Below are 23,092 nucleotides of genomic sequence, written 5' to 3' on the forward strand. Positions count from 1 at the left end.
GGAACTGGAGTCACAGGACAAGGAGGGAAGGGTTCAAACTGACAGAGAGTAGGTTTAGATTTGATGTTAGAAAGAAATTCTTCCCTGTGAGGGTGCTGAGGCCCTGGCACAGGTTGCCCAGAGCAGCTGTGGCTGTCCCATACCTGGAAGTGTCCAAGGCCAGGTTGGACAGAGCTTGGAGCAACCTGGCATAGTGGAAGGTGCCCCTGGCCACGGCAGGAGGTGGGATGAGATGATCTTTAAGGTCCCAACCCAAACCAGTCCATGATTCAGTGATTCTATATTGCTCTTCTGGGGAGGCTGTACCCACCAGCATGTTTCCATGGTGATGGGCAACACTGTACCAGGATTCAGCTCTCCTCTCCTCCACCAAAGGCAAGAGAAGAACAAGTCAGGTCACACAAGAGAGGAGTCCAGTGCAGGACACTGTGAATTCCATGCACACATGGTACAACAGTGCCCACAGCACAGGTGACAGAATCACACAAGTAATTCAACCAGGACATGGGATCTACCATTTCCCAGGGACAGGATCCTAATGGCTACTCTGCCAAATCTTTACACAAAGACTGGCCCCACACACCTATGGGCCCATTTCCAGAAAGAAAATTTCTGGAAATAAAACCTCCTCATCCTGCCTCTAGTACATCATTCCAAAGAGCCCAAACAGACTGCAAAGATGGATGTTAAGGGCAAAAGGATGGATGCAGAGCCACAGGACCATAATCCACACTTAGTTGTACACAAGGTGGATGTCAGCTGTGTGTTACAAGTATGATTTGCTCTCAGCTATGCAGAAACCCAGTCTGTGTCGTTTTGGATGTGCTGAATTATTCATTCACCACAGTACTACTCAAACTTATAATTGCAGAGAACATCAGGACAAATCACAGAAGTGAACTTCAAATATAAGAACAGAAGGGCTTTTACAGCAGCAAAAGGAAAGTAACAACAGAAAACAAATGAGCAAGGAATGAAAAGAAATTATTATAAAATATGTACCAGAACCATGGTTAGTGTAAGAGTTTGAAGTGGGCAGCCCCAGGAGCCCTTTGGCCAGCAGCAGGCACATGCAGAGATTTAAACTCAAGGCTCTCAGTGAAGCTGTGTTTGGAAAACTTCACAGAGCTGGGATGAGTGAGCTAACCAAGCCCTACCAGGCAGAGCAGCCTGCTGCAGGTTCAGACTGTATCTTCCCAGCTGGATGCCCTGCAGTGTGGCAGGAGATGCCCTGCAGTGCCTGCTGGCAGGGATTAGCTTGGTTGGGTTACAGAACTGCCACCCAGAACATGCTGCAGTTTCAAGAAGGGGAGGTCACAGGCTCAGACTTCTCTTCCATTCAAAGGACCAACACTGAGATTCAAGACATCCTCCACCTTGCCCACAAAGCCCAGGGTTGCCACAGAGAACCTGCTGCACAAGGTACACAATGCCATGAGGATGCTCAGCATTTCCCAGCAAACACTGTTGGCCTCCTCTCCAAACATCATGTGTACCTATGAGATTTTAGGCTGTGATATTTCAGGATATTTCAGGAGGGCACCTTTTTTTCATTAGCTGAAGGCTTCTGAATGAGGTGATGCTTAATAATTTCTATGGGCTTGGTTCTTCTTCTTGATTTCCATTCCCATTTCCTTTCCCTATGATTTGCTCAGATGCCAGGGAAGAAGCATTCATTATACTCAATAACCTTGTGTTTATTATGCCTGCAATATCACATAAAGCATCAGTTGTCTACTAATTTCCTCAAATAAATGTGCTAATTAAGAAATAAAAATTAGCAGAACATTACATCTATCACAATACCTGCATCATAAGGCTCAGCAGTCCCAGTCTCAGCCTCCTGCAACTCCACATGAGATGCAGGAGCTGGAACAGGAAGGCTGTGAGTTTCTCAAGCCAGGTTGTTCACTCATTCCTGGCACTTGTAGCTGCCCAGGGAAGAAGGTGGAGGAGCCCCCTGAGCCACAGTGCTGAGTGAGGCCAGCACTGGCACAGATCTGCCCTGCTTGTGGTCTGACTCAGAGGCTTCATCTGCTTAAATGAAGCCCTTTATTTTGCTGGTCCATCAGCCAATGACTCCTAATTGTGCCAGTGACTAAACTTAGCTTGCAAGCACAGCTAAAATACTAATCATTCATTTCAGTCACTTATAAATGCCTGTTATGCTATCAGGTACATTCCAAATGCCACTCAGGATGGCTGGCTAGGGCATGGAGTTGAAGGAAAAAGAATACACAATAGAAAATAAAACCCCTCAATACTGGACACAAAATGGAGAGGGCTAATTCCACTGATGTAAGGAAAGACCTGTTTGGCCAAATACACATAATTGTCTACCAGAGTTTTAAGGAGACAGCTGGGACTGCAGTCTGGAACACAGAAAGTGATGATCCTGAATAAAAGGCTGTTATCAACTACCACTACTACAGCTCTGGCAAGGAAGCCAGGGAAGACAATGGATTTAACAGGCTATGTTTTAAATTTCTCTTTTTTTCATGGACTGAAGAGTAGAAGTCTCAAATTCAGTGAACCTTGCACTCCCAGGACAGTGTTAACAATTTAACTCCTGACTTTAACATCCAACATCAGCTGAGCAACCAAAACACTTTCTATTATACAGACATATGTCTTTCTTTGAAGGAATTGCTGACTCATTCCTTTAGTGGGAATTGTGATCCATTTCTTTGAGGATGAGGCCATTCAAAGTAGGCCAGGTGACCCATACAGCAATAACTTAAATCCCTCTCCTCTGTGATGGATTCCAAAGGCACTTGTGCATTATTCCAACCATCACCAAGCAGCTGCAATCCCACCAGGCAGAGCAGTGCAGAGAGCTGACTGATTTTGGAACTCCTGAGACACAGCCTGGACAGGCTGGCTTGGCTTCTTAACAGGAAACACAAGTCCAAAATCTCAGAATGAGGTGATTAAATATTTGCCAGAAGCAGAAAGTATTCAAACAGGAGTTTAACAAAACATTAAATATGAAATTAACTGAAATTGCTCCTGAAGCAGCTGCTTAACCTGGTCCAAGGAGTAGAGGAATGAAAGGTGATAAATATGACAGCAACTTCTGAAAAAAGCCTGAGAAACCACCAGCTGGTACCTGGGACTTATTTACAGGTCCAATAAACTCAGTTGTATAATCAGGAACAGATTGAGCTGATGCATGGGGAAATGCAATACCACAGTGAGGAGTTATCATAGCTTTTACAGCACAAAGCACAGATCAGAAATTGGCTCTTTGAGGGTGCTGAGAAGCACAGGACATAAGATGGATAAGGATCTGGCTGACATAAGATACTTGAATTTCCAACAATTTTGATGACCAAAGTTGGGAGGGAGAAAAATGGAATTTTTCCAATAGGATACAGTGAGAAAAAATACAGATCACCAGAAGAATGGAACATTTATTCTGGGACCTGTGCTTGTCAGCACATCAAAAATCTCTTTTTCTTAAAGGACGTGAAGGTGAGCACTAAGAATATAAAATTATTCACGTTTTTCAAGACAACAGCACATTTCACTGAATGATTGAAGAATCTCAAGATGCTGGATAAAATAATAAAAAGGCACATGAAAGTGAATTCTGAGAAACATTAAATGATTCAAATAAACAAAATTATTCTTAATTAATCCAGTGACAGACAGTAAACTAGCCTTTGTCATTCAGGACAGAGATCTCCCAGCCACTAAAGATACCTCTTTGAAAACATCACCTTGTTATAATATCAAGATTTAAGACTGGGGGAAAACCCAAAAGCTAGAGAAGAAAAAAAAACAACAAACAACCCCTTTAGGCCTCTAATTAAAACTCTGATTTAAGCATATCTTGAAAACATCATCCCACACTCATTGCTCTTCTCCATTTTTAAAAGAAGTACCCAAAGTAAGATTTACAGAAGGGCAGCAAATGAAGAAAGAGGGGGAATGGCTTATGTATTCAGGAGATTAAATAGACACAGACTCTAAAGCTCCACAAAGAGAGCAGGGAAGATGTGCCAGCAGGAACAGGTTGAACAAGGAACAATTATTCAATAATTCCCACAGTATGAGAATCAGAACGTATCATTAAGAGATTTAAAGCACAGGCAGGGAGGTACTTCCTCACGGCTATGGGATCTGCTGGAAATACAAAGAAGTGCCAAACCAGATGTTTAACAGAGGATAGATCCATGAACACTGAAGTGTATGAGGACCCAGTTCTGGGAGCCCTGATCCACAGGGAAACAGCAGCATTCCTCACTCGGGGTTTATCTGTTTGCCCTCAGCATCACCTCCTGCCCAGTGCCAGAGCAGGGACACTGCCACAAGAGACCAGAAACGCTCTGCTTTTCTTTCTCTTCTGTGTTTGCAGGCAGGTCACAGGTACTGCACACATATTCACTTGCAATATAAAATGTCAAAATAAGGAAATGATGTTTGACATCAACCCAATATTAAAGAATTCACTGTGATCACAACCTCTTTGGTGTTCTAGCAGGGGGAAAAAAAGATTAAGATATTTCTGGTTTTCACTCAATTTAGTTTAGGAAGACTGAAAGTAAGTAGATTTTACCCTACTCCCCAAGAGCATGTGATACTCAGAGAGATAACAGCTCTATATAAAAAGTATTTTCACAAGTTGAAAAACAAGTAAAGAAATAAAGGAAGTTCATTCCAGAGGAAAAAAAACACCAAACAAACAAACAGCTCAAATATGCAAGTCAGGCATTAGAGGTTGTTTATTTCCTTGCTTATTTTCCCATTCATCATTATGTATAATATTTTGCCCCAGAAAAAGAAAGGGAAATAAAATACTTTATTTAGTTGCCCAAAAGTTTCAATACAAAAACTCTTTCTGCCCAGGAAATGACCATGGGCTTGCTGGTGGGAGCCTTTACAAAAGGACAGGCAATATTTATGAGCAGTTTGAAGGTTTCCTAGTGAATATCCATCTGGACAAAGTGGATATGCAAGCTTTGCACTCCCTCTCTCTCTCTCATTCCTAGGTCAGTTATCTAATCCTAAAGTTACATCCAATTTTGTCTGAGGAATAGCTCTGCATAAGTGTAAGTTAAATGCCTCAAAGGCATCTAAATCAGAATATTCTTAGTAGTGGAACAGCCTTAAAAACAAATTAAAATCGTGCTTTCATGACAAAGGGGATTTGGTCTCAGGCTTCAAATTCCTTTCAAGGAAATCTGTTTGCTTTGTACCCATGCAGGCTTGACAAAAAGAGGCTGCAGATCCTGTGGTGGGAGAAATTGGTAGCATTTTTCCCTTTTCAGCAAAGATGCTGCCAGGCAACTGCAGAGATGCCCTGAACTTTGTCTCACTCACCTTCCTCCACCTGCCCCTTGAAATGCAAGCAGATTGGCCCATAAAAAATAACAAGCACTGCTAGGACATCTATATGGAGATTATATTGTTAATCAATATATTTTGCATAGTCCCATGGATCACTTGTTATTGATGATTACGCACTTTAGCTCCTGTGACAATTTGTCAATGAAATAAAAATAAAAAAAGGCTAAGGACAGCATACTTTTAATTCAAAGATGATCTCTTTCTTGAAAAGAGGTGCCATTTTCCAAGCTCTCAAAAGACATAGCTCATGAATATATTCCATTTACCAAGTGGAAGAGCTGTTCAAGGAATCAAAACTTTCTTGGTAATCACAATACAGGTATCTGAAGGTGAATAATTCTCTTTTAGACTTTGGTTACTTTTAAAATGAATACTGGAAAAAGAGAAAGTTTGCTAAAAAGGGTAAGTTTTGAGTTACTGAAAATGTGTTATTCAAACTCAGCACAGACTGGCATAGTTTTTACTCCCACAAAAGAGAAAGAAAAATGATAAGAAAAATGATGGTTATGGTCAGCTTTAAATTTATATTTTTTATTTTTTATTTTTTATTTTTTTTGTATGGAACTGACATTTCATCTCCAGGGTTTAATACAACATATGAAATACTTTGCTTTTTAAGAGGGAAAAGAAGAAGTGGGTGAACAGACCAAATTCCCTAAATTATCCTTAAGTTTGAAACAGCATACCCGAGTTACTTAGGCAGCCACAAGAATTACATTTTTCTCCAAAGCATCCCAGCCCCTGTGGACTCCTTCTCCTCTCTCAGGGTTTGTTTTCCTTAAAGAAAACTCCTCAGTTCTTTGTTTTCCTAAGTGTGTTTTCTCCACTCCCAACACAAGTCTGGGTCAGCCCACAAAGCTCCCAGTTAACTAATGACTCCTGATTACTGATGAGCTTATGTTTAATTTCAGCAACAAAGATGCAAATGGTTGTCCCCTTGCAGATTCCCTGACCTATCCTGTCCTTGGCAGAGAATGCCATGTCCATTCCACCTTCCATATTTAACATAGGAAGGACACATAAAAATTAAAGCAATATTAATATGAATGCAGTATGGCATTCATCTTTCCATACAGATGCTGTACTCAAAACACAGGACCTTGAGAGCTGTCGATATTTAAGAGGAGCTTTCATGGAAGAAAGGCTGTGATGACTTTCAGAGCTCCTTTGTCCCTGTCTGCAGGAGTAAGTTAATCAGGAGATGAAGCTCTTGTATCTAAGCCAGGCTTGGGATGGAGCTGTGCAGTCTGAGTGAAAGTAAAGGGTTCTATCACTGTAAATACATTCAAAGGGGGAGTGTGCTAATTGCAGCACTCTGTGAGCTGGAATTAATAAAAACAGTAAATATAAAATAGAAACCATGAACCTGGTGAAGTTACAAAAGCAGTAAATGCTGGAGATGAGATGCTGTTATTTTAAAACTTGTGCCCAGTTAAAATGAGATTATAAAAAAAGCCAACTTCTTGCAAGCCATTTTAATTCAGTTTGTGGATAGCTGCTGGGGAATCAAAATTTTGATCAGTTATGCCCCACTTGGGATGCATAAAGCTCCAATTTTCAGCTTCTGTTAGTTTAATACAAGAATGGCAAAAATCATGTGGACATTCCCTTCATTTACTCTTGGAACAAACAATTTGCTCATCACCATGTTTTGGCTGTCTGCCTGAACTGCTGAAACCATTGCTTCTCCTTGAAGAATAACATTTAACCAGTCAGATAATAACCCAGTCAACCTGAGGTCCTCAAAAAAACCCCTATCAGGTCAATATATTGCTCCAATGAGGAGCAAGCCTGGCTTCCAGAACATTGTTTTTACGTGGGAAATCTGCAGGCAAGGGAGATGGGGATATTCAGGACTAGAGCCTGTACTTGAAAAAGGCTGGCTCTATTAAATAGCTGTCCATCTCCTGGCACTCCAGGGAAGGAAGCATGCCCCTCTAACAAAGATGAAGGGAATATCAATGGGGCTAATCTCTTCAAAATGCTCAGTGCTCAAAGCAACTGCCTGCAGTAGCACAGTCCCCACCCTCATTAGCTCAGCAAACACAGCCAGAGACAAAATGTTACCTGTAACCAGGGCAAAAAATGTAAAATACAGGGGTTCCAAGCCACCTCCCTCCCCCTTCCAAAGGGCAAATATTTCATACATTTAAAATTATGTCTGTACTGAAAATAAAGTCGTATATTTTAAGAATCCCTTTTCTTTCCCTTCCAGCACATTTAAATATTGTGGCGTTTGCTCATATTGAAAAATGGTCATGACACAACAGAAATACTGCACAGAACAACTCTCTCCCTGATCAACAAAGGGGGAAAAATTCATTGCCAGCTTTTCCCCTTTGGCAAACTGCAATGATCAGAAATAAGGAGAGTGATAGTTTCATATCCCACGAAACAAGGAGACAAAGTGATCTGTCAATCAGAGCATATTTGTGTAAATCCAATCTACCCATTGCCTCCAAATTAAAGAATTATTATAGTCAGGAAAACAGATGTTGTGAATGAGAAGAAATGGCATACAGCAGCAGAGAGGGACAGAGTGAGAATTACGAGACCAGGAATTACTGTTGAATAATTCAGTCTTCCAGCACATCCTTTTATTCCCATGCTGACCATAGGAGTAATTAAATATGGTCAACAGACGTTGCAAGCACTCCTCAGGGAAAGAGGCTGACAGGGACGTCTTGTGGATCTGACTTCTGAGGCAAAGCAGCACGATCAGGGCTGGAAAATAGGTCATGGGTTGTGTAAACCAACTCACACTACCGGGATCTCTGCAGGGAGCCCACTAATGGATTCACCAGTGCAAACACATGGGCTGAGCAGGCTACCTAGGGACAAAACATCAATATTGGGGCAGGGTCAAACAGCACACACTTGGGGCAACAGCATCTCCTCTGCCAAAGCAGGGATTTCTGCTTGAGGCACAAAGGACAAAACCTTTTTCACAGTTTGGCTGAGGTGAACCAGCCCACCTGTACTCCTTCTATGCCAGGTATCACTTGTGAAAATCTTTGGCTTGTATAAAAACAGCTCAGTCAATAAATGGACCTGAAAGTTTATCTCCTACCCATCAGTTTAAAGTAGGGAACCACATTCAAACATGGACCAAACATGTATCACAGGCTTTCAAGAGGAGTTTGATAAAGGGATACCCAAGTTTAGACTGAAGAGAAATAGAAAAAGAGAGGGATGGACAAGACAAAGGAGACATAGAGAAACATCACTGCTTGAAAGTTGCCAGGGTAAAGCAAAAGAGAGAGGGGAAAGGAGGGAGGGAGGGAAGGCAGGCAGGAAGGCAGGCAGGAAGGCAGGCAGGAAGGCAGGAAGGCAGGAAGGCAGGCAGGAAGGCAGGCAGGAAGGCAGGAAGGCAGGAAGGCAGGAAGGCAGGCAGGCAGGCAGGCAGGCAGGCAGGCAGGCAGGAAGGCAGGAAGGCAGGAAGGCAGGAAGGCAGGAAGGCAGGAAGGCAGGCAGGAAGGCAGGAAGGCAGGAAGGCAGGCAGGAAGGCAGGCAGGCAGGCAGGCAGGCAGGCAGGCAGGCAGGCAGGCAGGCAGGAAGGAAGGAAGGCAGGAAGGCAGGAAGGCAGGAAGGCAGGCAGGCAGGAAGGCAGGAAGGCAGGCAGGAAGGAAGGAAGGCAGGAAGGAAGGAAGGCAGGAAGGAAGGAAGGAAGGAAGGAAGGAAGGAAGGAAGGAAGGAAGGAAGGAAGGAAGGAAGGAAGGAAGGAAGGAAGGAAGGAAGGAAGGAAGGAAGGAAGGAAGGAAGGAAGGAAGGAAGGAAGGAAGGAAGGAAGGAAGGAAGGAAGGAAGGAAGGAAGGAAGGAAGGAAGGAAGGAAGGAAGGAAGGAAGGAAGGAAGGAAGGAAGGAAGGAAGGAAGGAAGGATTGATTTTCCCTGACTACTTGGTCAGATTCTATAAGGGATGGAGGAGTCACACACAGATCAGACACACAGCCCTGACACAGCACTTGGACATGAGCTGAAGCCAAGAAGAAAGTGAAGACAAACTGAAAGTGCTGATTACCAAATAATAAATGGCAAACTAAGATATGCAGGTGGCTGCATTTATGCTCATTAAGCAAAATCTGTGAGAATGTGGATCAATTATATTTAAAAGAAACAGACCATGTGAATCCTTAGTTTGAAGAAAAGGGTGTAAAGGTATGCAGGGAAAGCACACAGATCTTGGAATGCTGACCATAGCAAAACAAACCAGTTTTTGTGGTGTAACAAGTGGTGTATAATTACAAATGGACTTGAGAAAAGCCTGAATGAGAAGCAAAGCAGGCAGGAAAATAAGTCTCAATTCTCTACATAAAGAGCAAAAGTTTCAAAGATTTGAAAGATGTGCTCCAAAACCACGACTTTGTCACCTTGCTGCCCTGTCAGGAGGAGTTACAGCACTGTAGCAAGTCTGAACTGAGTAGGAACCAGAACTAGGAGGTGTCTGAGTGAAAAGGCAAATGCCAGGACAAATCCAAATAATTATACTCCTCCTGCATCCCCTGTTGCTGCACCAAAGGAACTGGGGTGATGGAGCACAGCCCACAGCAAAGACAAGGCAAGAAGAAGCCAGGAAGGGGGAAGGAGAGATGTTTGGTTCATGCTGAGACTGGGGAAAGAGGAGAAAAAACACTTACTTTAACAATAGTTTAATTCTACATGTTTTGTTTTTTCTCAATACCCAGAATCAGTGATCAGAAGGTTGTGTTAATTGTCAAGAACTTCAATCAAGTAAAAATTACCCAAGTTGAGGCTGTATTGCCTGTGACAGCATATACATAGTCAGAATTGAGGCAGGAACTCAGGCATTGAACCACAAGGGGAAAAGCACCCTAAGGAATCAATTGATGTTATCAAGTAATCTGCCTTGGAGATTAAAGAACACAGAGCAATAAAGTGTTGTAATAAAAAAAGCTTATGAGTCAGAAATGGGAGGCATAGGGAGAAACACACATTAATGTCAGCACATAATTGCTCTATGTGGACAAAATCAGATGCCTTTAAAAAGATTACTGCTAAATTCTGTGCTAGAGGATTCTTCTCCCATCAAGTGTGATTTTAACTGTAATCAAAAGGAGACAAATACAAAAAGCAAGTTCCAGAAACTGCAAGAGGGACAAAGGGTAAAGATCTTGTCCTGCTCCAGTTCTCTTTATACATGGACATGGTGGCCACAGTCACCTCCTGAGATGTGCAAGTTGCAGGTGCATCCACTGCTGATTCAGCCTCTAACTCCAAAATCCACTGTAGGCTTCCCAAAAAAGGAAAGCTGCTTCTGTCTCAGAAAACTCTCCACCCTAGCAAGATGAAGCATTATCTTCTAAGGGCCACTTAAGGGGTATCAATTAATCAAAAGTGTGAAGGAAATGAGGAAAGAAGGAGCAAAGACAGATACCTGGCTCTGCCACCTTAACACCAGCTTGTCTTTGCAGTCAATACACAAACCAAAACTGAGGAAATCAAAGAGAAAATTGAGAGGGAACCTCACTGCAAGATTGATTTGCAAGGACTACATCTTCCAGCTCTGTTCTGAGCACACAAATTGTTACCAGATTAGGGATGTGAAAACTGTAATTTTGGAACTTTACCTCATGTGTCAATATCAGTGGAAATTCTAACCATCTGAGCTCTGATCTCCATGCCCCCATCCCTGTGGGGATTGCTTGGGGCTTTAACATTATCAGTAATAGCCCAAATAATGTCAAGTGCAAATATTGAAAATGCTCCAGTGATGACATCCCAGAAATCCTGTCAATAATTCTGTGTTCAGTGTAAGGGTGGGTAATACAGAGACAAAACTTTGTCTCTGCTATTTGACACCAAAAACAACTGCAGAGGAACAGCAAACAATTGCCACCCATTGGACCAATGTTTGTCTTGTGGTAATGGTGCTGTGTGATGTCATGTGATGTGTAATTAAGCAAATGAAGCTTGCTTTTAGAGAGCAGCACTGAGCAGTTGCCCTGACCCCACCATGGCTAACAGTGGTACCATCTGTTCACTGTCAATGTGTCTCCTGCATCCCCAGTATTGTTGTCTCCTAAAATAAACAACTTGTATCACAAGATAATCTTGATCCTGCCATTTCTCAACTTTCGCATTCACTTACAGTTTTACATTCTTTTAATCTACTTTTCCTCAGAATAAGACACGCACCTATAGCCCCTGGGGATGGTCAGAAGCATGGTAAGGTTATTTGTTCATGCTGAGAGCAACACAGCCCAGCCTGGATGGAAGCAGGTTAAATGTTAACACCTCACTCTATCTCCAGAGCTCAGACTAAAGCAGTGCATTTTTCCAAATATTATTTGCTTGCCCTCAGCATTACTGTAACTGCTCTTGATTTTGGATTGTTGCTGTGAAGTGGGGCTTGTTTTGTTTGTTTGTTTTAATGTGCTGTGATAATAAATAAATACATCATAGTACACAAGCTGGGATCTTCTGCACCTTCTCTTGCATATGCAACACTGGGTTGTGATTAATCTTATTTACATTTTCTAAGCAGTTACTGGAAACACAAAAGGTGGTGATAACAGGGTGGTCCAGAGATGCATGAATGCCACACAAGAATATATGCATGTGGAGATGTCAGTTAACTTGCACATAAAAAAGTAGAAGTGAATTTAGTTTAAAAATCAGTTATGCTGTGGTCTATCTTGCACAGCAACTCTGGTCAACCATTCATAGCATGTGGAATTCAAAGGACATGTTATTTGTGTATAAGATCAGAAAAATTTCTGATACTAAACAAAATATTGAAGAGCATTACCCCCAGCAGGCTGAGTCCCAGGCAGCTCCATCACCACCTTTCACTGAAAGACCATGAGCTTGCTTCAGAAAGCACAGGGCAGAGCAGAAAATCCCCATGAAGTGCAGTGCTAATTACTAATATAGTTATGTTCTGCTCATTCACAAGTATGGAAAAGTCCACCTTTCAGCTGAGCAAAAGAAAAGCTGAGGCAGAGTGCAGCTAAAGCAGGAAGATTCATACACAACTTTTGTCACTGATTTATCTAAGAACTGAGTGTGGCTCTGATAAAGCAGGAGATGGCTTTGGGCTGCTATTTAAATAACAGTGCTGGTCAGGCATTTAGGCGTGGAACAGCAATTGGATCACTGGAGCCAGCAAGGCCCATCCCCAAAAATGTCATCAGGAGAACTCAGGTAACTCACAAACTCCTTCTTTGGGAAGCACCTCCCACCTGGTGCATGTAATACCCACAAGGGTAACACCACCTAAAAACAAAAGCTAAGATGAACTTGTCTACACTACATTTGCAAAGAATATTACTTGAAAACAATACAAAGGAAAGCAAAACAAATTCTTCCATTAGCTGGGGACTTCCTATCTCCAACCTCAATCTCATTTGCTGATACTGGCAAACTTTTCATAAATGTTTTCTATCACTATTAATTTAAATAATTATTGGGCAGAAGAAAAAAACCTGCTCAACCATGTCTCTCTAATCTAGTAATTAAATCCACCTGTAAGAGCTGAACAATTTGTGTCTGTGACTATTAATGCAGTCAAGTATTTTACATTGGGCGTTGTAACATCAGCCAGAGAGACTGAGAAACACAGCTGGAAACTGAGCCATGTTTTGATAAGGAAAATCAACCCAAGCTGCTCAGCAGGCAGAGGTCCTGACTGAGGCAGATGTCCCATTCTCACCAGGCTGTTAAACACAGGATATATTTTATCTATTCTATCCCTCTTGCAGCAGTGTCTCAGCCAGGTATTTGCCTATCTTCAGCCAGCTGGAATTCCATCCTTTTGCATTCTGCCTCTTTGTGATCGACCACCCCAATTTGATATCTCTGTTGTGTGGTTACTCCTGCAGAGAAAATATTGGATTTTGTCCAAATGATGGAAAAACATGCCCATTTAGATTACCTGAAGCTGATAACCTTTCTAATGGAAAGTTCCCATCTGGCAGAAATATTGCAAGTGCATTTTTCAGGGATGTGGTTCCACTGCAAATGACCCAACGTTATACACCATAAACAAAGATGTGAAACTCCTTCAAATCCTCCTGAACAAAAAAATGAGCTCTTATTCCAAATGGCACACATAAATACAATAGTGGTTAAACTTGGGAAACTGCCCAAAAATTGACAGTGTCAATGCATTTTTTCTCCCTTGGAAAATGAAAATACCTTATTTAATGATACAGCAGAGAGATCCATGAAATCATTACACAAATAATGTGAAATCTGATGTCAAAGTTTCCTGCCAAGTGACTCAATATAATGATAATATGCATTCCACAGTATGTGGGTCATTATGACAAAACACCATCATCTTATTTTTCTTTAATGATTCCTTATTATCTCTCATGTTCTATCAAAATTCTATGTTTTATGAACATATAATGCAAATGTATACTTATTTTTCAATATGCCTATATATATTATGTTATATATTATTGTACTATATCATGATATAATATAAATTATATCAATTTTATTGACTATATCATTATATCATGATATAATGATCATTATATTGTCATAATATACATTATATCCATGTATATATATAAATATATACATATCTCATGTATTATAACATGATATCATGTATTATAACATGTTGCTCTAGCTTTGAGTAAAGCTATTTCCTAAGCTAGGATCTAATTCTGTGCTGCAACATGAATTCTTGTCTGTGCTTTGGAACTGAAGGCTGTTTTAAAACAAAAATGTTTTAGAATGGCCCCTCTTCAAATGAAAATGCAATGTGCATTCCCAGTATTGCTGACATGGTAATATGTGGTTGATGATGAAAAATAACTGGTTAATTCAATTCCTTGTGCCTAGTAAGCAGCTCTGTCAGCACGATGAAGTTCTGAGGCAATTATAAGAGGACTTTGTAAGATTGGTTATGAAATGCAGCTCCAGAATTAACAAAATAAAAGAACAAACAATAATGGAGAATAAACACCGCTGGAACACAGGTCATCTCACTAAGCTTTTTATCCCCATTGATCAGTCCTATATTTTATGTAACGCTGTTGCAATTAATTGTACTCTTTGTTATTGTGCATTTTTCATTTTTTATAAATGGAGCAGCAGTCCAATTTGGCAGTTTAGCCCATAGAAAACAAATGTATTGATCATTGGCACAATCAGGCATTTCTTCTTCAAAATTAACACATCTGTGCTGCTTCACACACATTATCTGGCTCCAGAACTAGAGAGAGATTAGAAAGATTGCAAAACAAACCTTGTCTTGGGAAAATATTGTTTTAGAACCCTACCAGAGCGATGAAAGGCGACCTGGTTGGCAGGATGGGGACCTGCGTCGATGGATAGCATAGGGAGCAACTTCCGCATGTCCCAGAGCTTCATCACCCCCGAGGAGTCACAGGAAGCAATGATATCCCCCTGCCAAAGATGGAAACAAAATCAATCAATGCTTATGTGCTTCTGCCAACATCAAAGCCTCTGCCACAGGGCTGGGCAGCCACACACAGCAACTGTATTTAAACAAATAAATAAAGAAGCTATTATATGTGAGGTTATCACAGCGTCTTATCAGCTCTTACTTATTGGCTTGAGTAGCAAAAAACAACATGAGTTCTAAAGAGACCAGTTCAGAAGAAACTGGAAATACAAAGGAGAAAAAAGATCATTTTGAATTCTGACACCAGTGTCCCCTAAGAACAGGCCTTGTGGTTCTCTTCTTCTCACACAACCACAGGATTGGCCTTTTAGCCCTGATTTTAAATTTGTCTGCTCCTTTGTTTTTGTTTTGTTTTCCATGTGAAGAGTAAGATGAGAGCAGAACAGACACTCCTTCCCTGCTGTGTATTCCACAGCCACCCTAAGGGGAAAATCCCCATTCACTTAAGGGTTGCATTGGATGATCCTTCTGGGTCCCTTCCAGCTCCAACATTCTGTGATTCTGTGAGAACCTCCCTCCTTTCAGTGGGCCAGAAGCATGCAGGGATTATGCAAGGAAAGATAGCAGGAACATGTCTCCCATGCCTCTGTTCAATATTAACTAAAACCAAAACCAAACCAAACCAAACAACCCCCCCAAACAAAAAAATAAACCAAATAAAAAACCCCAAACAAACAAAAAACACCCCAAAACAACCCAAACCCCACAAAAAACCAACAAACAAACCCCTACCCTAAAAAAAGTCTTTTGATATGTAGCAAATAAATGTAAAAATCAAAGAAGGCAGAGCAAAGGATGTCCAAACATAACTTTGTTTAGCTAATTTCTCCCACTAGAACAGAAAGAACTGCCCAGCTACTCATATGGAAACATTTAATTTTTTTAAATAAAGATTCAAATCCCTAAGGAATCTCAGCTGGTGTGCACTCACAGTCATCAATGTCTTTTCCAACTTAGGCAAGTGCAAGATTATATTAAAGAATATTGTTTGGAAGGGGAATCATAATGGCATGGGACTGAAAATCACGTGAAACACAAGTCAGATACTGCATCCATGATTTATAAAAAAAAAAAATATTATTTTTTACATCTTCCAAATAAATAGTACCTGAAATAAATGTGTGGTGTTTTCTAGCAAGTAGAGGATTTAAGATCTTAAAATATCCATCAGCTTCTCAACTAGAAACTAATGGCTTGCAAAACACTACCCTGATGTAAGTACAATTAAATCTTTAGGTCCATCTGGAGGAGATCTAAATATCAAAACTCCATTTTGGCTTCTTACAGGGACTAATACAGACTTAAAACCAAGAAACAAAGTAATCATTGCTTGAAGAATTCGGCAGACAGGTTCTCAGCACCTGCTGTTTTGCAAAAAAAAGTCAGCAGCCATAACTATACCCCACCCAGCCATGAGCATCATGGCTCTGTTGAACTGTCTCACCAGCTAAGCCCACTGAATTCCCCTTCATTTCATCTGGATCCTTCCAGCAAGTTCAGCCTGTAGAAAGGATGAGGGCAAGCAGGCTGATGGGGAAACAAACAACAGAAAACTCAAAAAAACCCAGCTACACTCCAAATTGTTGGATGGCTTGAACTGGATCTCAAGAGAACAAATTTTTATTGTGGGGAAATAAACTCCCAACATCATGGATATGAGACATGAAATGTCATCAAATCCAGTCCATTCCTCTTACAAGCAGTATTTTCATACATTTGCTGTGTTACAAGTGCTAAATTCCACATTAGCAGCAATTCCCCCATCCACCCCATGTTGCTGATCTAAAGTAGTCCATGAACATAATAGGAGTATAAAAGAAAAGTACTTGTTCACATGCAACCTGTGTCTTTTACATTAAATAAAAGTGGGGTTTTGCAGCAAAACTCCTCCCTTCTTCCTGTCCCTGATGCATTTAAATTCCTGTGACATCCACATCCCACCTGGACACTGTTTTCTTGGACTATAAAAAACCAGCTCTTCCTTCTCTTGTCCCCACCCTTTCCCAATAGCATTAAGCCTGGATTAATTAGGCATGTATCCATTGCTGATGTTTGAAAAGCACCTCCTGCCAAACTGATCACCAATTTTGGAATAATCTGACTTTCAGAGGGGCTTGGGATGCACATCTCAGCTGAGCAGAGGTGTTGGTGGAGCTGGCACACAGGAGTAACTACAGGGTGGGATGTCTCCTTCCCTTAGGTCATCACCCATCACTCCAGTAAAGGGAAGAGGAAATGATTATGTGTGTACAAAGATCCCTCAGCAGAAATACCTGGCTTCTGGACCAGCTCTTAACACCAGCCTCTCTCTTTTCACCTTCTCCTGCAAAGATTACATCCATCTCTATCAATGGCCCACTTAGGAAATCACCAGTATCCTTTACACTGGTTATTTCATATCCTTTAATATGACTTTGACATATGATTGCATTTTACTCTGGATTTTTTTTCAATCCAGAGTGACATTTTAACAAAAAATTACTTTGTGGGAGAGTGTGTGTGTGAGTGGTGGTTTTGGTTTGGTACAGAACATGTGTGCCTTCACACTTGTTTTGTATGTGTCCAATAAATCAGTTCAATAAATGCTGCTTAATTACAGCTTTGGAAGCTCAGCAATTGTGACCCAGATCGATGGAAAGCCCACCTGGGTGAGACTGCACATAATCCACTCAGGGTAGTTACAGAAGATGCCCCAGTGGGTGCTCTGTGACTCCTCCTTGTGCCACCTACAGTTGCACCCATGGATTTCCAATATGACATTTCTCTTGTAAATAACAGCACAGCCCAGCTGATAGCTGTAACAGCACCGGGAATGTGTCCCTGGAACTGATATTATGCAAACCTTGATTAGAGACAGTCTCTGCTGCAAAGTGACTGCAGATGTAGAGCTGACTTTGACCTCCTCACTGGCCCCAACAGGGGGATCGTTACTCATGGCATAATTATGAGGAAAACACTTTAATTTACTTGTATTACAGGTTTTGTCTTCTATAACTAATTTTGCTACTGTAGCTGGCACACCACAAGAGGAGACCCATTCCCCACCTTCTCACAATCTCTGCCATGCTTATTTCCCCCATTGCTACTACAGACCCTTAAGGTAAACAAACCTGTCTGGCAGGAATTTACACAATCCAGCTGTTTATAGGGGCCAGATCCACTGCACCACCCTCACTCGTTCTGGGCTCGGTTGGGTTCAATCCCTGCATGGACTACTCATCAAAGAGCTGGACTCAGTGATCCTTGGGGATCCCTTCCAACTCAGACTATTCCTTGATTCTGGGATCTGTGGCCACACCAGAAAGGATGAACCCCCTGATCCTTGAATAGCAGCAGTGCTGGAGAAACCTGCCCTGGGAGCACCATCCCTGTGTGCTGGGTGACCTAGAGAAGATGGTCCTGCTCCACAGCGTTCACACACTGTCTCAGTGGTAAAGATCAACTAGTTCTTGCTGTCACAAACCTGAAGACATTTAAACAATTTCTTCCCAGAGGCCTTGTATCAACAAAGTGTGTTTAAAATGTAACAGCCAGCTGCGTATTTGGCCTGATTTCTGTGATTAGACAGCACACCTCATCAGGAAACAGAAGTAAGAAAACAGATTTCTGGTGGCAATATGTCAACACACACAAACAGGTATTTGATCAGCCTTGACACATTCTGCCCACAGATTTATTACAAAATGCATTAATTATCACCCTTCTTGAGGAAGCTGCTACACTGAGAACATCACAGAATGTTTTTGTTACTGAGCTGGATATTACACTTCACCACTTCTTTGCTCTATTCCACACCTTATCCAAATCAAGTGAGCTGGAGATGGGGGATAACAACTTTTCAATAGGAAGAAATAAACCAGGAATGTAACCAAGCTGCAAGAGTATTTGGAGCTACACACCATTCAAATAAAAAAGAAAAGGATAAGTCATATGTTAAATGAACTAATTTCCATCTGGCCATGGGCCATTTTCAGAAGCTTTTAAGGAGGAATCACTTTGAATTCTCCTGTGAGTTTTTGGCTCTTTCATCCCTGCTACAGTTATTATTTCAGTCATTCATGGAAGCACCCCCTGCCTGTCTCATGGTTTTCTTGTTTCTTGCCACACTGAAGATTTTTTTATGATGCGTTTTGCATGCTGTATTTGACTGAACAGCATGGTGGACCATCAGGGCTTGACTGATTTTCTACATGTAAAAGGAGAAGACAGTGAGTTCCAATGAGAAGAGGTGCAAAAGCAGATTCCCCTTGTTCTGATTTCTATTTACACTACATTTGCTGCTGCTCAGCCCACTTCCATTAGCTCCTTTAATGAGAGAGCATGTAGAATGATTCTATAACACTGGTCAGACTTGCTGCCTAGTCTATAGGATCAAGCTGGTACTGTTTCGTGTGTGCACGCTGGAGTAATTAAAGAATTTATACAAGGATTCAATTAGTTTCCATTCAAAGACTGGCTCTGTTCCAGGCTCTACTAAAAGGACTTTGCAAGTCCTTTAATTGCCTCCACAGTTCCACCCTCCACTCTTTGCCTTCCTGCCAACTTAATGAACATCTTTATATTCCAGAATACCTCCCATTAAAATGGACAAGCTCAGCTCCATATATATCACTATCCCAATCTCAACTGACACTTGCAAGCAAACCAAATAATTGTTACAGCAGGAATTAAAAGACTTATTTAGTTTTCAGGAAGTTTTTAAAATCTATTTCCTTCTTCCCCTTTCTTAAAAAATGCATTTTTTTTCTTCTGAATATTAATGATTAGCAGTGGGACTAATCACCAGGTACACTTTAGGTAAAAAATCCCTGAAAACTGCTGTTTCACGCTTATGAGAAGGATAAAAATCTGCATAATTACATCTATTGCTTGTAAACACACCTCTGGATTTATTGCTGAATGATCAATAATACATGAACTGCATCAAGTTGCTTTATCTTATTTGGACTGCAGCAGACTCCTCCCAGGAGCATCCTCTTTACAGCTGAAGGCAGGTCAGTAGTTGTGTCATCACCTTTTGCAGGTGTTTTTGAAAAGGTAAAAGAGTAACTGCATAGTTTTCACTATGACAAGTTCACTGCTTTGCAAACCTTTGATTTCAGGACAGATGCAGCTGGATGAGATGTATTTTAACTTTGACATTTCCATCAACCCCAGTGGCAATAGATCCATGGTAGGCCCCTTTCCAGCCAGAAAGAAGCTTGATAATTACTATCCCTTTCCATTACTCCTGGGAACCTGGTTGAGCTCAGGCATGGAAAAGGGCTGGTGAGTTTCTTATTGGCCCTACTAATCTTGTTCCCAGTCTCTGAAATCAGCAAAAGGAGTTTGTTCTGCGTACACAAAGCTGGTGGGAACTCCTGGCCATTGAAGTGACAGTAGGCAAAGCAGCCACCTGAGGAGCAGCTGCCTCAAATGGAGAGGCTCCAATAATCTGCATTTCTAAGGCTCCCCGTGGGACACATCCTAAATCACTTAACTCTACCCCCATTTCATACACGTTCAAGTGAGTGTTTTTAAGAGGAGTCATTACCTCCCACATTTACAGCGTGAAGCACATCAGAAACCTGGGGAGAGTTATTACCTCAGGCCTTGTTGCAATGCAAAAACTAAATACACTTCATAAAAATAATGAGACACACATGCAAGGCATCCAGAGCCCTGTCTCTGTGCCACCCCATCCCACTATGGAGCAGCAGTGAGCAAGAGCAGGAGGAGCCCAAGAGAATCCAGGCAGAGGTGGGTGAATCTGCCGAAGTAGTTACAAGGAAATAGATTGTAATGTCAAATTAAGCCAAATGAATTATGTAAAATATGATAAAGATGAAGGAAAAAATGCAGATGTAGTCCATTATTAGACTAATGACTAATCAATCACCACCCATTTTTGAAACATCATGCTTATATTATTGCAGTTTCAAATGAAATTAGCACCTTCTTAGAAAGACATGGAATTACTTAGCCTGGTAAAAGTATAGAACTACACTGATTACACTTTCAAAGTGCAGTGGTCTGTGCTTAATAATTATGTGCATCCAGAGTGGGGGAAAGCAGTGATTAAGGGTTATCAACAGGCAGTGCCAGTGTTTTCCCATCTGCTTTTTTCCTACCTTTGTCCTTTTACAGTTTTGAGTTCTGCACTGTGATCGAAGTTGCAGTGGACCAGTTATATTTCAAAGCAAGTGAAAACCTAGAGCTCATGAAACTGGGCTCTGGCCCTCACTCCCAGTGACATTTTTTAGACATTTTTACAGCTTTGAATAGTCACAAACTGGTGAGACACCAGCTCTTGTGGGGGTGAGGAGAACCCAAGATACTGATGCAGAAACAATCACCTCAAAGCTTCACTGTTGTTTCCTACAGAAGAATCCTCCAACTTTCCTAGCAGCTGTCAGTGAACAACTCCTGATTTTGTACCGAGTAGAACTCGTAGAACTCGACCCAAGAAGGAGGCTATTGTTGCTTTCAGAGTATATGGAGACTCAGAACACCCCCTGTGTCTTCCAGAGGAGGAGCCCCATTAAAAGTAATCCATGGGAATGGCAGAACTTTGTTGTAGTTGGAGCAGAGTTTCTAATTCTACTGACTTTCAAAAATCATCACAGATCATGGGTCTCTAGTTTGTGTACATGCACTCTGCAGGCTTTCATCTTGCTGCACGAAACAGGGGGGAATCTCTCTTCCCTTTGTCACATCAAGTTTAAGGAAGTGCCTGGTGGTGTGTTTGAGGAGCACAACACATGCCAGGATTGCAGAAACTCTTTCCATAAATTTACATGAGAAACCATTGCACTCCCTGCAGAGTCACTGCTCGCAGTAGTTGACATTGCACTTGTAACAATGCTGCAAAGGGAGCAACAGCTTTTGCACAGAGGTTTAAAATAATCACATTTGTTTTTCCCTTTCTAACCATCAAAGAAGGGTCTGAATTCTGAGAGCTGTGCAGTGAGAGGAGATGAATGATAATTGCCATTACTGGCTTTTCTCTGTATTTTTGAGAGATACCATGACTCAGAAAGTAAAGTTAGGTGACATCATAACCTGATTAGACACTCCTGAGAGCAACAAGCATAAAAATTCCTGGCCTACACCATATTTGTGCCCAGGGATTTTATTGCCATTCAGTTCCAAATGTGAAAAACTTGGTAGTATTCACTGCAGTAATGTTAAAATGTAAAAACAGATATAATACATTCTTAAATTCATAAACTGAATTAGTGGCAATTGAATTGCTGAAATGCAAAACTGTTCATTTTAAAATGCAGAACATCTAAATCACTGAAAGAAAATGAGTGTCAGTAAAGTACATGTACTTTTTTTTAAAGAGAAACCACCAAAGGAACATGTAAAATCATGGAAGCATTTAGGTTGAAATAGAGCTCTAAGATCATTGAATCCAACATAATATTTGGCTCCTTATCTTGTCTTTGGGTGTTTAGTAAGGGGAACTAAGTGCATAAAGAAAAAATACCAACAGTATTAGAAATGCATTCACAGAAGCTTACCCAATTCTTAACTCCATTAAGTGTGTGAATCTCACAGTTTCAATGTATTTCAGGTAAAAGAATTATCAGTTCAACAAATCTCATCCCATTATTTTGAGAACTACTTTACAAAAAACCAGTTAAATATCTATGGTGGGCTGACACTGCTGGGTCCCAGGTGTCCCCCACACCCACTCTATGATTCCCTGCCTCAGCTAGACAGGACAGAGAGAAATAGAACAAAAGTTTTGTGGGTTGGATTAAAGACAGGGAGATATCACTCAGCAAGAACTGTTATAGAGAAACTGGGGAGCTGTCATTGAGCACTGGGGGAAAAAATAATTTAATTTATGTAGGAAACTGGAGGAATGGTTAACAGGCTCAAAACAACCAGGTGGGAAGTGGGGTGGAAACAGGATAAGCTTTTTCACTTTCTCCACCTTCTTAAGATAAATTGTAAACCAGACAGAAAAATTCCAGTCAATGCCTTCTTAAGTACCTTGTTGTGTCTGGGTAAGTTAAAGTTCCTGAAGTGCCTTACTCAGTCTGGATGTTGTTTTAAATTTTGCCAAGTACCTTATTCTACCTTAATGTTCTAAAGATTGCAAGTCAGAAGTTTGTTACTGAACCACCCGAGAATTTTGTTGTTTCTCCCATGCACTGCCCAGATTAAATCAAACCACCCTTTCCTGAGCCCACTGAGCAGGACAGGCCATTACACCCTCACTGACCTCAGCATCCCCACTGCCCCCAAAGCCCTCATGGTCTCCATTGCTCTCACAGCCCTCACCCACCCCACACCCAGCACAGCCCTCACGGTCTCGATTTCTCTCACAGCCCTCACTGCCCTCACA

General features: G+C 41.3%; 1 protein-coding gene across 4 annotated transcripts in view; it reads right to left on the minus strand.

The window, feature by feature from the left end:
* The window catches only part of SPAG16 (sperm associated antigen 16), a 358,732-nt gene that overhangs the window by 85,990 nt on the left and 249,650 nt on the right, over positions 1 to 23,092 (minus strand). For all 4 annotated transcript variants that reach the window (XM_023930625.2, XM_086896301.1, XM_086896300.1 and 1 more), the window contains one exon: positions 14,609 to 14,735. In XM_023930625.2, coding sequence (XP_023786393.2) covers positions 14,609 to 14,735 — 127 coding nt within the window. The remainder of the gene's footprint in view (positions 1 to 14,608; positions 14,736 to 23,092) is intronic.

The sequence above is a fragment of the Cyanistes caeruleus genome, chromosome 7, assembly GCF_971803275.1.
Source record: "Cyanistes caeruleus chromosome 7, bCyaCae1.hap1.1, whole genome shotgun sequence".
Taxonomy (NCBI): domain Eukaryota; kingdom Metazoa; phylum Chordata; class Aves; order Passeriformes; family Paridae; genus Cyanistes; species Cyanistes caeruleus.